This window comes from Protopterus annectens, chromosome 15.part0 (genome assembly GCF_019279795.1).
Source record: "Protopterus annectens isolate FY-2018-M chromosome 15.part0, PAN1.0, whole genome shotgun sequence".
NCBI lineage: Eukaryota > Metazoa > Chordata > Ceratodontiformes > Protopteridae > Protopterus > Protopterus annectens.
In genome coordinates, this window is record NC_056749.1 from 209,972,019 (window position 1) to 209,992,452 (window position 20,434).

Consider the following 20,434-nt stretch of genomic DNA (forward strand, 5'->3'; position numbering starts at 1 on the left):
ATCTCACAAAAAATTTCATGATCTATTTCTCAAAGAGGGAGATGTAGATCAGAGTGTAATGTATGTGTGCTATGTCTTTAAGAAGCATGTAAGGCTATGTGTGCATGTATAAATTCTAGACAAGTGCAACAGTGGCATTTTGTAGAAGCAGCCAATGAGTGAGCATGCATGATTGCAGTAGTTTGTATATAAGTTACTTAGTCATAGTCAATAATCCTCTGCGATAATGTGTTTGTATAGAATAAAGCTACTTAAACAGAACCCACAAAGACTCGTTTATTTGTGTACCAACACGAAAGCGACAGTCCAAGTAGTCACAGTTATTTTGTTAATGCACTGAATTCTGTCTGCATCCATGCCATGTAAGGTATAGTCTACTCAGTTAAAATCTTGCAGGCAAAACGTTGTCAAATAAGATATTAACTGAGAATAGTTTTGTGGTGCTACCTAGGCTTGAATGAAGAAACTAGCTACAGGTATTCTATCTCCCTACGGAAAGAAAAAAAAAAAGAATAGAAGTCACAGACAGAAACACAGAAACCAAATGGCATATGTAATAGTCTCAATAAATAAGGTATTCCAAAAATAAGAACTTAAAGAATGTAAATATGTCTTGGTCAGATGGAGAAACAGTAACATTCTGAAAAGTGAAAGAACTGTCAGATGTAGGCATAGCATTTTTGGAAGCAGTGATCCCAGCAAAAACTAAACATTTCCAAAGGAGGCAAAATCTCTGACTATGGTTATAGACGAAATGCAGTTGTGAGAACATCCTTGACATAGAGTAGGCCCATGACTTATAAACACAGCTGTCCCTGTAGTCTAGGACATTTAAATGTTGTGTGACCCAAAACATACATGAGAACTAACAGCTAGAAAGAAGGTTGCTACACAATACTTCCATCTCTTTTTTTTTTTTCAACAATGTACACTGATTTGCAATGTACAGCCGTGGTGGTGCAGCGGTTAGCTTTGTCGCCTCAGAGCAAGAGGTTCTCCCGATCGATTCTCGGCCAGAGCGCCTTCTGTGTGGAGTTTGCATGCCCTACCCGCGGTCGAGTGAAGTTAAAGGCATGCAGATAGGTGCAAGCGTGAATGGGCGTGCCTTCATTGAAGGTTGGGCATCGGGCTGGCAACTCGGCACGGTAAAATCCACTGCCAATCACGAACTGGAGTTCTGCTGTGGTGACCCCTAACCGGGAAAAGCCGAAAGAAATACTACTACTACACTGATTTGCAATGCCAAATGCACTTTAGTATTATTATTTTATCTTGGGGAATTTTATGCAATCTTAGTTGAATGTTACCTACTATCTTACACCATTGGGTGCTTTGTTTTGTTCTTGTTTGTCTGAGCCTACAATTGCTCATTCTTGATCAGTGCTGTACCCCAGTTCTTTGAGAGCTTGCAGTAATTGCCATTCTACATATCTATTAAAGAATGCAGACAGAGAAATTGGGAACAAGACAAAGAGGGAGTAAAGATGACAATTTATTATAAAGTCATGATTATAAGGTATTCAGAGAATGTCATGAATATGATGATGTGGGTATTCTAGGGAAGTTCAGTTCTGAAAAACTCTGTATTTAGGATGAAAGCATCTACCATGACTTTTTTCCTGGGATTCTGCTGTCTCATTCATGAATGATTTTGGTTTTGTCTTTTTTACACTCCAGATGCTTTAGAATTTTTTTTTTTGATTTTGTGTTCAGAGCCAGTATTAGTCAACCCTGACTTCTAATACGCATTTTATTGTATTCATAGTTATTTCTGAAATAGGGAGAAGGGTTGTACTTTCAAGTAAGTGGACAGGATTACAGTCTGCTTTCTAAGCAGAACTAAAACAAAATACTCCAACAGTGAATGAGAATGAACTGAATATACATTTGATTAAAGTAGAAATGCAACTGAAACCTTACAAAATGAAGCCAAATCTAGCTTCTCAAATATAAACACATCTGCAGTGCCTACAGCTCAAAAATGCATTAACTTCCTTGTATGTTAGCCTGTTTAACTATTTCTCTTCTGAGTTAAGAGGCAGTGGAAACCAGAAATGCATTATCCAAACTTAAACCATGCCAAAAAACATAGAAGCTGGGAATCTTAATGTAGAGAATTCAACTGCAAGTTAGTTTAAGCAGAAAAGTTAACTGTCAGTTTCTGCATTGACTCAGAAGTGTGCAAAGGTAGACTGCATTCCTAATCAGAGTTCATAAAGGTTTCATGGCCTATAAAACTGGATATCTGCTGATTCGAGTTACCAGACAAAGACAAATAAAAAAATCAAGGATATATTTAGCTATTAGTAGTGTTATGGCCAACTAAGCTGTTAGCCAGTACTTAAAATATTCCACATTTGTTTTGTATTTTCTTTAAGTAGTTGTATAGCTATTTGCACATTCTAATTTTTCATACTGAATTGCTTAATTTATGTAGAGTAAAGAGTTTTACAGTTTTAAATGCTTATAGCTAGTGATATATTTATTAGTTTAAGGCTATGTATATTAAAATGGTGTAATGCTAACTGTTGGCTTCTACTGCTCTAACACTTTACGTCTAGGTTATAGTTATCTCATAAATAGTAATTGCGTGTTAGTGTATCAGGGTTGTCTAGTTTGTGAAAGCATTACTGTAAAGACATGGGTGTTGTTAGTGGTGAGATATCTGAAAAATACTGCGCATGTCTGCTTTTTGCAATGTCTAATCCAAGAAGGACACACTGCCAGCTGGTCATCCTCTTTGCCTCATAATTTCTAATATTGCACTAAGCTTTGGGTCTTGAGGAAGGGATGCTAAACAGTCACATTTTTCCTCCTCATCAGCATCCACAGTAAGGCACTTTATATGGATGCTGACGTGCTTCCTCTTGCATGTCACCTTCTTCAGGATTTTCAGAAGGGGAACCCAAACAAGAAGAATGTTTCATGTGGATTTTATTGAACTTTAGTCATTCTGCCCTGCTGGATGAGAGGAGACAGGTTCATATGCTCAGGAAAAGACTGATCTGACACTATAAATGTGTCAGCATTTGAGATGGAAGGACATCAGGGCATTCAATGCAAACAAGGTTGCATATCCGACTTTGACATCAACAACTCCACATGATTTGCCATTGAAATCTCCAGTATCAAGTGATGCAGGACAAGGCACACCAGCATCAAAACAAAAGGGGTTAGCATAAACTCTGGGACTTAATCATCTCCAAGAATCAGAGCCCACAGGCCTGTTAATATTGGCAATGATGGGACTGAAAGCAACAACTCTGATGGTTAATATGGAAGCATAACACTCACAAAGGCACAGTAGGTCCGAAAGATGCAAGGGTCAAATACCAGTAACCTTGAAACTGGTACCAAGGACAAATGATACAGTGAGGACAGCCTAAGACAACCAAGCCCAGGGGGAAGAATGACTAATCCACCATTGTGCCTGTCAGAAGCAGATGGGAAGGGGTAATACAGAATCTTTACTTTGCCAACAAAATGGCCTCTACAAACCTGTCACAGTCAAACACAATGTAAACAGGCATGGAAGAAATTCTTTGTGATGCTGGTCTATGCTTCATAATGTGATTAATTTCTCTACCAACTACACTTGTTAAACGTTGAAATTTACTTAGCTGTGTTGTTGCAATTTTTGACTCAGTCTTTATGAGAATGAATTTTTATACAGTCTCCTCTTTTTCGTTTTATTTTTTCCTCCCTGTAGAAGCAGAACGAGAATCTGAAGAGGATGGATATAGACATTATCTTTTAAAGCTGTGCTGCCATGTAATAACCACAGTGTGAGTCAATAACCAAGGACCCTAGGGGAAATATAACTGCCAAAAAATAGCATCTGCCTCAAGCAATATTCCAAGCCACATACACAATCTTCTATAACAACGATTCTTATATTTTAGATGTTATTTTCTGTTGATATGGATATTCTTTTACACTTTGTAAGCCATTCTTAGTGCTCACATAGCTCTGAAACAGGGTCCTTCCATACTAGTTACTGTTTTGTTGATATTTCATACCTACAAGCAAGTTCTGATATCAGGGAAGACCTTTCCACAGAAAACCTTTCTAGCTGTGAAAGCAAAAAGTCTGGATGAGTCAAGTGTGGCTATTTTGACCATCAGCAGATAATGAATAAAGCCTTTTGCACTATACTTCAATAAAAAATACTAAATGTCATCTTAACCCACCTTTTATAGCAGTATAACATAATATTCTGGATATATCTGTTACATCAGGAATATCTAGTTGGGAAGTCCCATTTTTGGTGAAGTACCAGCGATAACATTTCCAAGACTTAAAGAAGGCAACAATATATATGCAGAAAATATAAATGAACACTATACAAAGGAATAAATAAATTCAAACATTGTAGGTTAACAGTTCATATGTTGAGAATACATTTCTAACAATGTTAAAAGTCAATTAAAAACTGCAAGTCAAAACCCAGGAGGTCACTAAAAAGGCAGAAACATGCATGTTCACAGCTACTGGGGTTTGGTATTATTGGCCTGAATATACCCATAAACACTTAAAAAGTAAAAAAGTCATGGGCATTTAGAAGCCATCAAATACCAATCATTAGCAGACCGGAGTTCCGCTGTGGTGACCCCTAACCGGGAAAAGCCGAAAGACACAAACAAACAAATTGTTGAAACACTTGATGGCCTTAAGATGTCATTTGCATATATCACATGGGCCTCCATTACAGGAGATTTAAGATATCACACAGTGAAAACTCTAGATTGTGTGGGATTTTCTTGTAGATTTTACTGAATGATTTTTCAGTGTATCCTTTGGTTTGAATGTTAAAATGCAAGAAAATGCTCATTTAACAGAAATACATAAACATAATTGTCCAAGAGTGACACTTTGAACCATTTATTTTTGAATACTGCTAGAGTTTAATTTACATTCGCTATCTCATGGCTGCATTATGTAATCCTAGTTAAGACTCCAATGTGTGCCATGGCTGCATTATGTAATCCTAGTTAAGACTCCAATGTGTGCCACTCACAGAATCTCAGTTGGCTCTTTGCTGCATAAACAAGTAATATTGATTGCAGAAAGGAAATTCACCCCAGGGATCATGTCAGTCAGACAGGGGTCCAGGGAAGTAAATAGTGTGGGAAGAAATAGCCAGGGAATTGTTATGGCTAAGCTTGTATAGGCCCTAGGGCTGATAGCCTAGTACCAACCTATGAACCTATGCTCATTTTGAAAGATCTCTTAACTCTGTTGACACTGTAAATGGTTTCACACTATTCCAGCTACTTAATACTCACTATCTGTTAAATCTGCTATTTAGGAGGTTATACACAATGTAAATATTCTTAAGTTTTGTCAATATGTGTTTTCATTTGAGAGTTAAGATGATTGCAACTGATTGCTTTTTGTATTGCATGTCTTATTTTGGCCTGCTCGTCCTGGTCATAACTAAAAATGTTCTACTTGTTGCACCACTTCACTTAGTGAGTTAACAAAGGAAATAAAACTGTGAAACAAATGCATGTTAAGAGCACAGGCAATGTAGACAAAACCGAATCAAGAAGGAACTAAATAAAAATCAAAAATTTTCATTACAGGAAAAAAGAAGTACACGTTTGTGATCTACGTTTGAGTGAAAATGTTCATTAATTTCATATGTCGGTTAATTACACAAGCCTACTAAGCACAAACACATTGCTACACGGATGACCTACAGTGGTTTACTCAGGATGACAAATATGTAAACAGACACTAACTAAACAAGTTTACAGGATGAAACTTGTGAGAAGCTCATAGATTTAACCATCTGTGCAACACTGCCAGACTTCAGTGAGCCTACTGACATACAAGTGATGAAACTCTGTGAAGACTGGGAAGTGTTTCTTCTGAACAATGCTATAAAAAACAAAAGTCCAGTGTCTGTGCAAGTCCCATTTCATACTACTTTGAATTACAGTATGGCAACCCAAAAGTAAGAACCATTATTTAGAAAGCAGCAGTTAAGGTCGCCTCCTGTTAAAAAAGCTGCAAAGGAAGACAGATGCATTTTGACTTAACAGAAAACATTTAAAGATATTAACAATTTACATACAATTTTTAACAATGCTGCTTCTACACCTAGTCATAGTTTCAGAGACAAGCAAGGAGCAACCAGACAATGCAGCTCCAAAGCAGTAGGCTGTACACCTCTAGTCTGTATAAAAACAATGTTTGACTTTGTCACAAAACAGAACATACTTTCTAATTCCTCTTGAGCTCAAAAGCACTACTTTCACAAAGTTTAGCACTGCACAAAGCCCTGATAAAACCTATGTTGCCATCGCTCCAAAAAGGTTATCTCAAACCTTCAGTCCTGGAGCAGTAGTACCATTTTATACTCCCACCTGCGGCAGTACTGCCATCCTCTTATGGCAACTAATACTATTACCCATGTCACATTTTACTTGTTGAAGTGTATGATCTCCTCCCATGAAAGCAAGTTGCACGCTTAGGTCATTTCTTTAGCTTTGCAGTTAATCTTTTCCAGATCTCACTGGGGTCATCGGAAAGTTTAGGAAAGTTTTCAAGTACTTCTCCAATTAGGGTGAGAGGATCCTAAAAGCAAGTTACACTGAATTACATCACATTTTAGAAATGCAAGAAATCACAGCATTCCACGCATTTTAAGTTAACATTTTTGCAAGTCTCAGATTTATTTTAGCATAACCATGTAATATCCACATACTAGATCTTTATGTTCAGTAAGTGAAGGAATACTGTAGATTTGAAAGCTAAAACTACAAAATGTTGTTGGAATTGTTGCATCAGCAGAAACTTCCTTGGGAATGCTCTAACCTTCTGGTTAGATAATATCCATTAGTGTGGACTTTAAAACCACCCCTAAATGCTTGTGTTGTAGTTTAGGGTGGTCAAAAGCTTTCTAAACAGTATTAAAATTACACACACAATTTGTCTAATGCATGTTTTGTGGTATGGATATACTTTACTGTTATTACATGGTTTGCACTAAAAAGTGGATATAAAGTTGAGTTCAGTAATGTTCAGTTCTGCAAGTAAACTTACCATAACAGTAGAGATGATCAAATGATCACCACTGAAGTAGCCTTAGCTATACGAGTAATATCATGCCATTTATATAACAGCCAGCCAGTCTGCCAGCTTCCAAAGCTACAGGGCACCTTCCACATGCCAAACCATCAGTCAGCTATATTTGAAATGACTAAAACGACAGGTTTGGGTGCCCAGCCATTCAGAGTTTTCAATCCAACAGACAGGAGGAGGCTGAGTCCTAAAAACAGTGCTGGAAACAACAAACAATAATCATGGCATAAACAACACGCCAAGAAATAAGGGGGATGGAGGGACAGAGTGGCAGCTGTAGCAGTGATCATTCGAATATCTATTGTTATGATAAGTTTACTTACTCAGCTGTACTATGTTCATTATTTTGATCACTGCTGCAGTACCCTTAGCTATAACAGTACATTACCCTAGCTTACTACATTTGGGAGGTGGAAGGGGAAGGGCTCCGGAGCATCTGGAGAACTGTCCAAGCAAAGTCTGAAACAGACCTAGAGAAAGAATTACGTTTGTAATGTCTTGTAAATATATGTACAGAAGACCAAGTTGCTGCATCTATATACAACCCTATCCAAAAAACCCATAAATGAAGTCAAGGCTCTGGAAGAGTGGGCCTTAACCCTGCCTGGAGTACTTTTGTTGTGGTGAGTATAACAAAAGTAATAGCCTGAAACAGACATTTGAAAATAATCTGTTTTGACACAATTTGCCACTTTTTCACCTTCACAAGAAATGAACTGATCCAAAGATGTGAAAGATTTAGTTCTGCCAAGACTGTTTCTGAGTTGTCTGTGGACATCCAAGGTATGGAGTATACTTTCTACCTCATGTTTAGGTTCAGGAAAGAAAATTGGGAGATGGATAGTTTGGCTTAAAGTAAACTTGGATACCACTTTAGGATAAAAACAAGGATTACCTCTCTAAGAACCTTGTTTCTGGGGAAAATATAATAAGGCTGACACCATATGAGCTTGAAAACTCTGATATTCTTCATGTAGAAGTCAGAGTGATCTGTAAAACAGTTTTCCATGTTAAAAACTTCAAGTCATCCAAATTAGCTGGTTGGTTCAGATGGAGCAAGTGTTAGATACTCAACACAAAACTCCTTTCAAAAACATTTTGATATGAGAATGCATTGAAACAGGAGGATCTGTGGGCAGAAATACTGCAATGAATAATTAACTTTATCGGAGGAGTAAGAAAGGTCATAGGATAGTAACTCGCACAAATATTGCAAAATCAGAAAACAGCTAGCCCTGAATGGGTGCTGGCTATATTGTTGGCACCAACTAGAAAACATTTTCCATTTGCTAATATATGATTTTCTTGTAACAAGCTTACTTGCCTCCATTTGTACCTACTGCAATCCTCAGTAAACAGGTGTCTAAAGAGAATTAAGACCTTTATTATCCAGGCAGTCAGATGAAGTTGAATGGAGTTAGGGTGTATCAAACACCTCAGATCTTTGTGAGCAAATTCATTCCTTGAGGAAGCTTGGGGTAATTGTTCTGGCCATTTCCAAAAGAGGGGAGAACCACTGTTGCCTGGGCCAGAAGGGATTCACCACAATGATCTTATAGGATTCCTTCTGAATCTTCAGCAGTACTCTGGATATCAGTGGAAAGGGAGGAAAAGCATGCAAGAACATTCATGTGGAAGGAAAGGAAAAGGTACCAATCTTCCAAGCCTTCTTACATGGAGTTCTAGGGCAGAATCTTGCCAGCTGAACATCCAGAGAGGAGGCAAATTGGTCTACTTGAGGAACACCACACAGATGGATCAAATCTAGGAAGATCCGGGGGCGGAGCCTAGATGGCCAGCTAAGCACAGCACTTTTTCTGAGCACTATAAAATTAATATAACAGACAGGAATTAGACTAATATATATACTTACATTTTATAAAATCTAGTTACTAAGTCTAAACATTAACTTTACAAACTTCGAAGTTTTTATTCCAAACAGTTCCTGTCAAATTATTTCAGGCTAAACTTGAAGGAAAATGAACAGCTCCAAGTCTTCACAATCTGATGCTGCACTACAGAAAGAACTACAGCTGGTGTCTTCCACTCTACAGTCACTATCACTGAAGACAGATGACTTCCAACAAAATCTGAAGAAATTCAGTAAAAATAGTTCTAAACAAACTGAAGCTTTTAGAGACCTTTTTCATCATCATCAAAATAAAATACTGAACAAGGAGACAGCCATAACCAACATAGATGGAAGATTAAAAGAAAATGAACTATACACAGACTTTCTTCTCAAAAAAAAATACATGGCTAATGAATAAAATTGATGACCTTTAAAAATTGGGAGTGAAAGTGCAATTTCTGAATTTTCAGAGTACCAGAGAAGGCAGAAGGTGAGAACATTATTTTATTTTTGAATAACTGGGTTCCCAAAATTTTAGACTTACAAGAGGGCTCTCATTTGGTATAGAAAGAACTCAGACAGCAACTGGCAAGATCTAGTGTTGTAAAATTCCTTTCTTACCTTGATAAGGAACTAGCATTAAAAACAGCTTGGAGGAAAGCCCCATTAAAATTTAACAAACACCCCGATCAGATTTGACAGTGACTACTCTGTGAGACTTCTGGAAATGAGCAAGAAATGTTGGCTAATGGTTAAACATCTGAAACAAAACAACATTAGAGCCCAAATATTGCATCTGGCAAAAATCAAAATGCACCTCTCTTCTGTTACAAGAACCTTTAACAATCTGGATGAAGCTATCTCCTTTATAATAAACAGTAATCTAACAACCATCCCAGAGGATATGGAGGTTTCCCTGTCTTCTTTAAAGAGAAAATCTGAGAAAAATACATAGCATGAAGTCAAGAAGAAGAAACAAAAATAATGAGACTTCAGCTGCCACATCAAATTCATCTCTCAAAGAATCAACTGGTAAATAAATAACCAAATCTTTTTTTTTTTGTTTGTTTGTTATTGATTAATGCTTCTTAATTTATGCTTATTGCACCATTATGGTAATTAATGCTTTTTAAATAACATTTAACACAGAGAACAAATAGTTAACTTACAGCAATAATATTAAGAAATTGTGTAAAAAAAGTTTAATCTCATTGCATAATGAGATCATTTATAGCCAAAAAAACCAAAACTGAGTTGAGCCATTTTTAAACTGCTCTATCTTTTCTAAGGCTTCTGGAAGCTTTTGGGCCATTCTGCCAAGAAGCACCCTACAAGAAGTATAGGGAACAGTACTAGAGATGCATCCTTAGCTTCAGACTTCCATATTAAAACTCAAAACATTTGGACTGCTACATTTAAGTTAAGTTATATTTTTTTATTTATATTAAAAAGTTACTAATTTCAAGTTAATGTTTAGAAATTGAAAAATAACAGCTTAATATGACTACTAATTTAAATTAAAACTGACAAAAACAAGTATAAGCCTAAATTACTCCAGAATTAGAAACATAAATACACACACAACTTAAAGTCTCTAGTAGTGTTTCCTGATTATGTAATATTTGAAAACAGCAAACTGTGCAAGCTTTTGAGAACATCATGTTATAACTTTATTCTCAAGCTTCAGTGCCAAGGAAGTTCTATTAGATTGAACACAAGTAGAGGGTATTTGTACAGCAGAACCTGGTTAAAAGAAGTTATGTACTCACCATTCTTACAGATGGGTTGTCGGCCTACTACAAAGCTCGAGGTCTTCAGACAGCTTGAGGCCAAGTCCCTATCCCATGATGCACCTTGAGTTACCTCAGATCTTGTTTGGTGCATCTAACAATACCATGTGCCATTCTATCACTCTTTAGGAAAAACCCATAGGAGGACTGAGCAACCATGATAAAACTAGTATTTCGGTCCTTGAAAAACCCTGGAGAGGGTGGGAGAGTGGGAAGTAAGAATGAAGGCGAGATGAAGAACTCACATGGAACGTTATGGTGAGTACATAACATCTTTATGTGAAGTTGTTCTATCTCGCCGTTCATTCTTACAGATGGGTAGTGTCTCAAGCACCATCTTTCTCGGGTGTCTCACGGGAATATATTTTTCAGGACAGTAGAACCAAAGGAGGCCCTGTCCCTGGTGGCATTATCAACTTTGTAATGAGTGATAAAGGTATGAGGTCTTGACCAAGTGGCTGCTGCACAAATGTTGTCTATAGGAAGCCTAGCAGAAAAAGCAGAGGATGTGGACACTGCTCTGGTAGAATGAGCCTTAACTTTGTGTTGTAAAGGTAAACTTGGAAGCTGAATAAGTGAAGGTTATGCAACCAGATAACCATTTAGATAGTGTTGTTTTTGCCACTGGCATACCTTTCCTAGAATCTGAAAAGGAAACAAAAAGTTGTTCTGATTTTCTGAACTCTCTGGTTATATCCAGGTAAAATCTGAGCTGTCTATGAACATCAAGCTTGTGCAGCATATACTCTAAGTTGTTGGTGTGTTTGGGGAAAAACACTGGTAAATCTATGATTTGATTAAGGTTAGCTTCAGTACAAACTTTAGGCAAAAATGAAGGATTTGTTCACAGGGACACTCTGTCAGAATGAAAAATCAAATATGGAGGCTTTATGGACAAGGCCTGTAGCTCTATTACTCTACGAACAGACGTGATGGCTACTAAAAAGATAGTCTTCCAAGACAAAAATTTCAAATCACATGAGGAAGCTGGCTCGAAAGGTGGGAGAATAATGTGTGAAAGCATAAAATTTAGGTTCCATGGGGTATAAGGGGATTTCACTGGTGGTCTGAGGTGGAAGATCCCTCCGAGAAAAGCTTTGGATAGCTTGTGTGACATTATGTTCAATCCTTCAGAGCCAAGGTGAAAATTAGGGATGGCAGCAAGTTGTACCCGAACTGTAGATGCCGCAGCTCCTTTGTTGAAAAGCATAGTCAAAAATTCTAATATAGAGGAAATGGGGGCCTGGTGGGGATCAATGTTATTCTGAGAAGCCCATATAGAAAATCTCCTCCATTTGCTAAGCTATATCTTCCTAGTAGAGGATTTATGAGAAGATATTAAAATATACTGCGTTTCGTTTGAGAGGATATGGAACCTGGCTATGTTGGGAATTGGAGCAGCCAAGCTGTCAATTTTAGGGACTGAAGAGAGGGATGAAGAGCCCCCAATGAATGCGTCAGAAGGTCTGGAGCTGGGTCCAGAATTCAAGGCTCTTCCAACAGATGAAGTCGAAGGAGGGGGAACCAAATCTGATGAGGCCAAAGAGGGACTACTAGAATGATGGTCCTTCCTAGGGCTTTTGCTTTCTGTAATACTTTGGGCATCAAGAGTATTGCTGAGAATGCATAGAGAAGACCCTGAGACCAATCGTGTACGAGTGCATTCCTTGGGGAATCTCCTGGAGGGGGAATCAGGGCAAAGTAGCTTCTGCATTTTGTATTCATGTGGGAATAAAAAAGGGTCGCAGCAAGGCTGGCCCCACCTGTGGAATATTCTCTCCGCTATCTCTTTTTTGAGGGACCACTCATGAGGCAACAAAATTGCCCTGCTCAGTTTGTCTGCAATCACGCTGGATTTCCCTGGGATGTGCATTGCTATCAGAAAGGGCTGGGTGGATGTAGCCCGCTGCCATACTCTTACGGGCTTGTGACAAAGGGGATAGGACCTGGTTCCTCCTTGTTTCTTCAAGTACCAGACAACTGACATGTTGTCCATCTGAATCGCAATTGTCCCCAGAGGGAGAGAGTCCTGAAAGTATTGCAACCCCCAAAAGTACCACTCTCATCTCCAGGACATTGATATGCAGATGTGTCTCTTGTTCAGTCCATGTGCCTTGGGCTGTTCTTCCCTGAAAATGCCCCTGCCTACCCTAACAGGGAAGCGTCCATGATCACTGTGGCAGCTGGTGAGGGTAGGATAAAAGGATGACCTATCGTTACTTGAAGAGAGGTCAACCACCACCAAAGATCCTTTTTGCATGTGTTTATTACAATTATGAGATGAGACATTCAGAGCTCTTGATAAGACCATTGAGTGAATAGCAGCCATTGCAGAATCTGCATGTGCATGCGACCCAACATTATCGCTATTATTGCAGCTGCCATCATGCCTAACAACTTTAGCACTTCTGATGCTGGATCCTTGTCTCTGGATATGATTTTCTGGACTTGCTGACAAAGTAGTAAAACTCTTTTTGCTGGAAGTTTTAAAGTGGTGGTGGTGGTGTCCAATTCTGCTCTGATAAAAACGATATGTTGCGATGGTGACAAGGCAGATTTTTCTGAATTTATGGTAATGCCCAGATGATTGCAAAGAGTAAGAGTAGTGTACCAAGGCTTGTATTAGCTGATGCCTGGTGGTGGCGGTGAGGAGCCAATCATCTAAGTACAGAAACACCTGGAATCCTAAACGCCTCAGGTGAGCCGTGATGACTGCCATACATTTGGTGAACACTCTGGGGGCTGTAGTGAGACCAAAGGGCAGGGCTCGAAACTGGTAATGATTGGCTCCCATCTGGAAGCGTAGATGATCCCTGGATGGTCTGGCCATTTTTATATGGTAGTACGCATCCTGTAGATCTATCGAGCACATCCAACTGCCTTTCCCTAAGAAGGGAAGTATCGACTGAAACGTGACCATCCAGAACTTCTCTTTCTTGACAGATCTGTTTAGTCTGCTGAGGTCCAAAATAGGTCTCCAGTCCCCTGTCTTTTTTGGAACTAAAAAGAATCTTGAGTGAGTTCCAGATCCTGTCTGGTCTGCTGGGACTGGTTGGATGACTCTTTTTCTTAGCAACGTTTGGATCTCTACTGTTGCTTGTTCCCTGTAACTAGGTGAAACGTCCGGGGTTTTTGTTGTCAATGGAGGGGGAATGGCAAAGGGAATTAAATATCCTCTGGAAACTATACTTTCTACCCAGTTGTCGTTTGTTATTTTGAGCCAGGCGTCTGTATACAAAGATAAGTGACCCCCGACTGCCTCCAGAGCAGGACAGTTGGGCCTCCTTTCAGGAGCACTGGTAGGGTTTCCCAAAGAACTGGTCTCTGTTGCCCTAGTTTTGCAGACACCCTCTGCTGTGAGGGCGGCGTCTTCCATTATTGCCCCCTCCTCTGCCCCTGGATGGCGGTTCACCATGTGTGTCCAGAAAGGCTCCTTGGGCTTTTCAGAATCATATCTTTCCTCCCTTTTGATCCTTGGGGTAGGGTCTAGTAGGGGTGGAAAAATGGACTCCGAAGGCAGACAGAGTCTTTCTTTCCTGCTCACACCTGGTCAAAGTTTCCTTAACTTTGGGCCTGAAAAGGGATGAGCCACCAAAAGGGGTGTTGACAAAGGATGACTTAAAGGGCTCCCCGAAGGAACACAAGAGCATCCAGGAGTGCCTCCTGAGAGCAATTCCTGTACCCGCTGCCCTACTCCTTCCATCAGCTGCATATGAAATGAGACACATGGATGAGTTCACTATGGAATTGTGGGTAGCAAGCTGGGATGCGACTCTGTGTGAAGCTCCTGCAGCTACCGTACCCTGAAGAGTATCTCCAAGCTCTTTAAGGAGGTCTCTCTGCAGTCTTGTAAAATGTGTGAGATAGTTCAGTGAACGCATGGCAAAAGTCGCTGAACTGTACATGCACTTCCCGTATCTATCCATGATCCTACAGTCTCTGTTAGGAGGATGGATAGAGGAAGAAGTTTCTGAAATCTCCTTTTTGGTGGCTGCGGCCACCACCATGGCATCAACTGGCACTCCCTTAGTGAGAACGGGCTTATCCTGAGGGGCAGAAATAAACTTATTGGGCCTCCTAGGGACAGGCTCCATGGTGTCTGGAGACTCCCACTCCCTCCGTGAGATCAGCTCCATGAGCTCATCGAAGGGCGGAGACACCCAAGAGGTGGAAGGTTGAGACCCAAAAGCCTTCAGGAGAACCGACTCATCTTCAGTAGGGTTGGTGGACTTCCAGCCACCCCTCTGCTTAAGGATTTCTAATATCTCTTCAAATGAGATATCTTCAGAGGGGGACCCTTCTGATTCATCTAAGTCAGTATCAGATGTGAGAGACTCCTGTGGGGAGTCTAGGTGTCTCCTCTTGCAAATTCTCTTCCTGGGAATCTCATTAGTGGGAACTTCTGGTAAAGTCTCGGAAGAGCAGGGGCCACCCAGTGGGGCTTCCTGAGGCTCGGGGTCTCTACGCTTCAAAGGGATCTGTGAGGCAGAAGTGGACACAGACACTTTTGGGGAGGAGGTAGTTGGACCTGAAGTTGTAGATGTCTTGGGGGACATTACTCTCCTCATGTTTTTAAATGCACCTCTGCTCCGATGAGAAGGGACCGCTGGATCCGAAGAAACAACCAATCCCCTCGGCACCGAAACAGTGGGCTCCAAACCAGAGGTAGGAGCTGAACTCATCTGAGTCGATGCCCCGAGAGGCAAAGTCAGAACTAACAGGTCAGTCCAACTATCCTCCCGAGACCCGACCGGAGAGTGTCGGTTCCTAGACTCCTTGATAGGTGCAGAGGAAGTCCGAGTAAATGGAACCAATGGCAGTAGAGTAGGCGTCGGCTCTGAAGGCTCAGCAATCATCAAGTCCAACTCCTCCAGCTCAGAAGGACCGGTATGGCTCGGAGGAGGAAAAAAAAGTCGATGGCATAACAGTCTTCGGTTCCGAAACCACTTGGGTCGGAGACGATAAAAATTTATCAAACGCTGGTGCCTGTATAGCAACTTCTGCAACACACGATCCACATCCAAATTGGATAGGCTGATTGAGGACTGAGATGAATGTATGGAGGGTGGTACCGACTGGAGAACAGGAGACTTTAATACTTCGAAGACCGGCTCTGAAAAGACTCCGAAGGCTGTGGAGCTGATGTCAACATTTTTTTTAGATTTTTGTCACATCAGTAAAAGAATCATGAGCGGACAGATGATCCACTGTGGCGACCCCTAACCGGGAAAAGCCGAAAGAAGAAGAAGAAGAAGAGTAAAAGAAGCCTTAGAAGACTTTGAAGACTTGGGAGACTGGCTAGATTTATCCTGGTCACTCAAAGCTTCCTGAAATGAAGATTTTTAAAAGTCCTCCGTCAATGAGTTTTCTTTTTCTCTCATGTAAAACTCTAGAAGAAAAACAATGGCAAATGGAGCAGCTCTCTTGCAAGTGCAAGGCTCCAAGACAATAAACACAATTTACGTGACTGTCACACACATCTTTTGTCCACATTTTGGACACTTTTTAAAGCCAGACTTAGGATGCTTGTCTTTCTCCTGGTCAGCCATATTGAAATTTACAGTACTAAAAATTCTACTGTACAATAACAGACTGTAGTCTCAAAGAAGAAAACACACGCACACACACAACTTTAGCAAACTTAAACTACAGTAATTAGCCCTAAACAACAAATGGGATGTATAAGAATAAATGTGATGTAACTATAACTATCTAAATGCACTCACACACACACACTATGTCTAAAGTTTAAAGAATCTTATTTAAACTACAAAGCTATATATATAACTACGCTAATATTTATAAAGGCACACCAAAGAAGGGAAGGGAATATTAAAGGCCTATAAAAAAACAAAGGCCAAAAGGAGAAGAATTATCTAATATTAAGCTATCAAAGTTATAACTATGAATAACTATCACTATTATAAGTAATACCAAATTTAGAAAAGTTTTCAAAGAAAAGCTATACTGGCCCGAGCTGTGCTAGGAAACTGCCAATCTATTGCAGCGGCAAACTAGATCTGAGGTAACTCATGGTGCATCATGGGATAGGGACTTGGCCTCGAGCTGTCTGAAGACCTTGAGCTTTGTAGTAGGTTGACGAAGAGCCGAGGATCAGCTCCGAACCCATCCCTAAGAATGAATGGCGAGATAGAACCACTTCACATCTGCTTCTTCATATTGATGCATAATACTAGAGGGTTTATATGTGTGTCATTTAATATTTTTTGGCAAGAAGGTGTTGTAGCTCTGCTAATTGTAGACATTAAGGCAGTTACATGCAAAAAAAAACCCACATGCTTCATTACTATACGGACAACAACATGTGTAAAATGGTTCTTGTCCTTTATCAGACCATGATTGTCTTATGCTAGCTATACAAGTAGACCTCACAAAATATTTTTTTATTTATTTTATTTATTTATTTTACATTTGTTGACTGGGAAAGTCTGACTGGATGCATGTCCATTTTCAGCAGAGGCCCGGGGAGAAAAGCTCCACAGTTAAATTTTAAGCAAAATATAAGGTGTATACAGAAGCATTCAAATTTACATAGATAGTACCAAACTTAACATTGACTAGTAACACAGCATTAAAGCTTAATGCAGATTAACATAGATAGTACCAAACTTAACACTGACTAGTAACATAGCATTGAAGCTTAAAATTTAACATATTTATAGAGACTGAACACATCTTTTACAGTTTTAGGTTGAGGCATTACATAATAGTAAACACTGTTAGTAGTGGTTGCATTTTTGCTTTATACAGTTGAGTTGTGAGTAAGTTAGCCACAGTAGGGAGTATAGCAACAAAGAGAGCAAAAATTAGACATAGTAGGGAGTATAGTAGCATGAGAAGAGACAGAGATGGGAAATTGGATAACAGGTCAAATAAGAAAAGCAGGAGGCATGAGTTGCTTAAGTAGAAAGTAAGAGTAAAGGTGTAAAGAAAAAAGTAAAGTTTAGCGGATAGATAACAGAATGTCCTAGCAGCGACATATGGGTGTTGATTAAGGGGTTAGAATTTGAGGTGGAACTGGAAGGAAGCTAGAAAAGTTGCATTCTTTTGGTGATGAAGCTGAAGTCAGAGGGCAAGAGTAAGGGGAGAGGGTGGGGGGGGGTCAACCAGGTGGGGAACATGTGCATATCCATGTGTGCTTTAGGTGTTCTTTCAGGAGTCTTTTAAATGTAACCTTTGAGCCTGCTGAGGTAATAGCATTAGATAGGGTATTCCAAATTTTGTCTATGTAGTTAGGGAAGAGGGTGTCCCCTGATGTGTTGTTGGTCTTGGTGACCTTAATCATTTTTTGTTGCTATAGCGAAGTTGTCTAGTTTTAGTTGTAGTTCTAGTAGATTAGCCAGAGCCGGAGTTTTGTTTGGCAGTAGTAGGAGATTGTGTGCAAGAGAAAGTTGATGATAGTTTAGGAGATTAGGGAATTCAAGCCACGTTGTTTTAGGAAATGGCAGTGGTGGGCTCGGTACGGGGCACCAGTAGCAAATTTTGCAATTTGATTGTAAAAGGTGTTGAGTTTGGCAATTTTGGTTTTGGGTAAGTTGGTGAGAACGGGTGAGACATAAAATAGTGTGGAAAGGAGGTGAGTTTGAGCAACTGTTATCCTAGCTGGTTGTGTTAGAAATGGTTTATTTTTTTATAGACTGCCCAGTTTTTTGTGAATATTTTTAATGGTTTGATTTATATGCGGATCAAATTTGAAGTTATTATCAATGGTCACTCCTAGCAATTTAGTGTGAGTGTCAGGGGAGATGACAGTCCCATCTCTGGACACAATATTAAATGGGCTGGGTATTGTGGTAGATTTGTTAGGTGTAAATAGCAATAGTTTGCTTTTTTGGGGGGGTAGTATTAGGTTTTTGTTAAGAAACCAGTTTTTAGTGGTATGGAAGGCTTTTTAGTTATAGAGAGGAGTTTCTGAGGATCATTGGCTTAAAAGACAAGTGTTGAGTCATCAGCGTATTGTATAACTGTTGCATCTTGACTTGAAAATGGAGAATAGGAGGGAACCTAAAATGGAACCTTGTGGGACTCTGTGGTGATGGGTAGCAGTGTGGATAGGTTGCTGTCCCACTGAACTGCTTGTTGTCTTCCTTGTAGATACTTCTAAAACCAAGCTAATGCTTGGTTACTAAGGCCAAGTTCAGTAAGTGCTTGTACTAGTTTAAGATGGTTGACCATATCAAAGGCCTTTGATAGGTCCAAGAATATGGCAGAAGTTAGATTTACTGTGTGTTTGTTTTGGTTGATGAGGTTTGTGAAAGAGAGTAGGGCAGTGGTTGTGCTATGAGAAGAACGAAATCCGTGTTGGGTAGGAGAGAGAAGTTGGTTGTTAAGCAGGTATGCCATAAGTTGGTGGTGTATACATTTCTCAAGTATTTTAGCTAGTGGAGGCAGGATGGCTATGGGGCGATAGTTGGTGAAGTCAGTGGAGGTTCCACCCTTATGGAGGGGGATGATATAGGAGGTCTTCCAGATGGGTGGTATTGAGATTTCTGAGATAGATCTGTTTATAAGGATGGATATAGGGAAGGCAAGTTCACTGGTAGCCAACTGAAGATATTCAGCAGGTATCCCATCAGCTGCTAGTGTAGTAGGTTTAAGTTTGGATAGCAACTTTTTGACATAGTTGGTAGGGATGGGTTGAAATTGGAAGGTTGTTTTGGGTCTATCTACAGGTTCTGTAGTGGTGGTGGATTTGGGCTGTTTTTGAACAAGATTAGAAAAAGTTTCTATGAAGTATTTGTTAAACGTGTCTGGTATATTTGTGATTTCACTAGTGGAAGTCGGAAGTGGGGTGGAGAGTCTGCCAGGGTGTAGCAGTATATTCCTGCCCAGAATTTCTTGGGGTTGTTTTGATGCTTGTTTTATAGCTGTAGGAAATAATTCTTTTTATCTAGGAGAACTGCTTTTTTGTCTTATTTCTAAGTTTTTGGAATTGTTCCTTAGCTGCTGAATGTTTTGTGGCTCTCCAGGGATACCAGGCTTTGTTCCTTTCTGATATTCCATTTTAGTCTCCCTGGTAAGCCAGCGGACTGTTTTCATTTTCAGTTTAGTGGTCCTGGCTGGAGTGTGTGCATTTAGGATTTCTAGGAAAGTGTTACTGAAATGGGCTACAACTTCTTCTAGCAGTAGTACTTTTAGTATGTTCTAGTTATGGTGCTTTAGCTCAAGTTTGAATTTGTTGGGGTCAATGTTTTTTGTGTTACTGGTTGTTTGTAATATGGGGGTTGGCTTGGCCTGGGTTTTGAATTTTAGTAGGAAGGTGGGTTGATGGTTGCTACGAGAGTCCGGGATGATGCCTGCTTGATAAGAGGTGCTGGTCTTATTTATTAAGATCCAATCAAGGAAGCTCTCTTTGATTTTTGCATTTCCTAGTCTAGTGCTTGATTGGATGACTTGTGAGAAACTGTAGAGGTTGATATGGTTTGTGGTGTTAACAGCTGAACATGTGTTCCAATCTATATTAAAGTCACCAAAGACAATAGTTTCCTGGAGCAGGTTTTGACTTGTCCATTGTAGGAAGGCTTCTACGGTAGGGAAGTTGTTACCTGGTAGTATATAGCATGTGATAATACTGATTTACTTTTTGTCGCTACATTTGAGTTTAGCTAGGAGTAGTTCAGAGTTACTGAAGGAAGGGATTTGTGGATTAATAGTGGTGATATTTAGGGTGTTTTTATAGAAT

General features: G+C 39.7%; 1 protein-coding gene across 2 annotated transcripts in view; it reads right to left on the bottom strand.

Moving 5' to 3' along the window:
- Positions 1-5,611: 5,611 nt before the first annotated feature.
- Positions 5,612-20,434, bottom strand: part of CCHR15.PART0H8orf48 (chromosome chr15.part0 C8orf48 homolog) — a 1,144,402-nt gene continuing 1,129,579 nt past the window's right edge. For both annotated transcript variants that reach the window (XM_044057711.1, XM_044057710.1), the window contains one exon: positions 5,612-6,582. In XM_044057711.1, the coding sequence (XP_043913646.1) occupies positions 6,481-6,582 (102 nt within the window). In that variant the 3' untranslated portion in view covers positions 5,612-6,480. The remainder of the gene's footprint in view (positions 6,583-20,434) is intronic.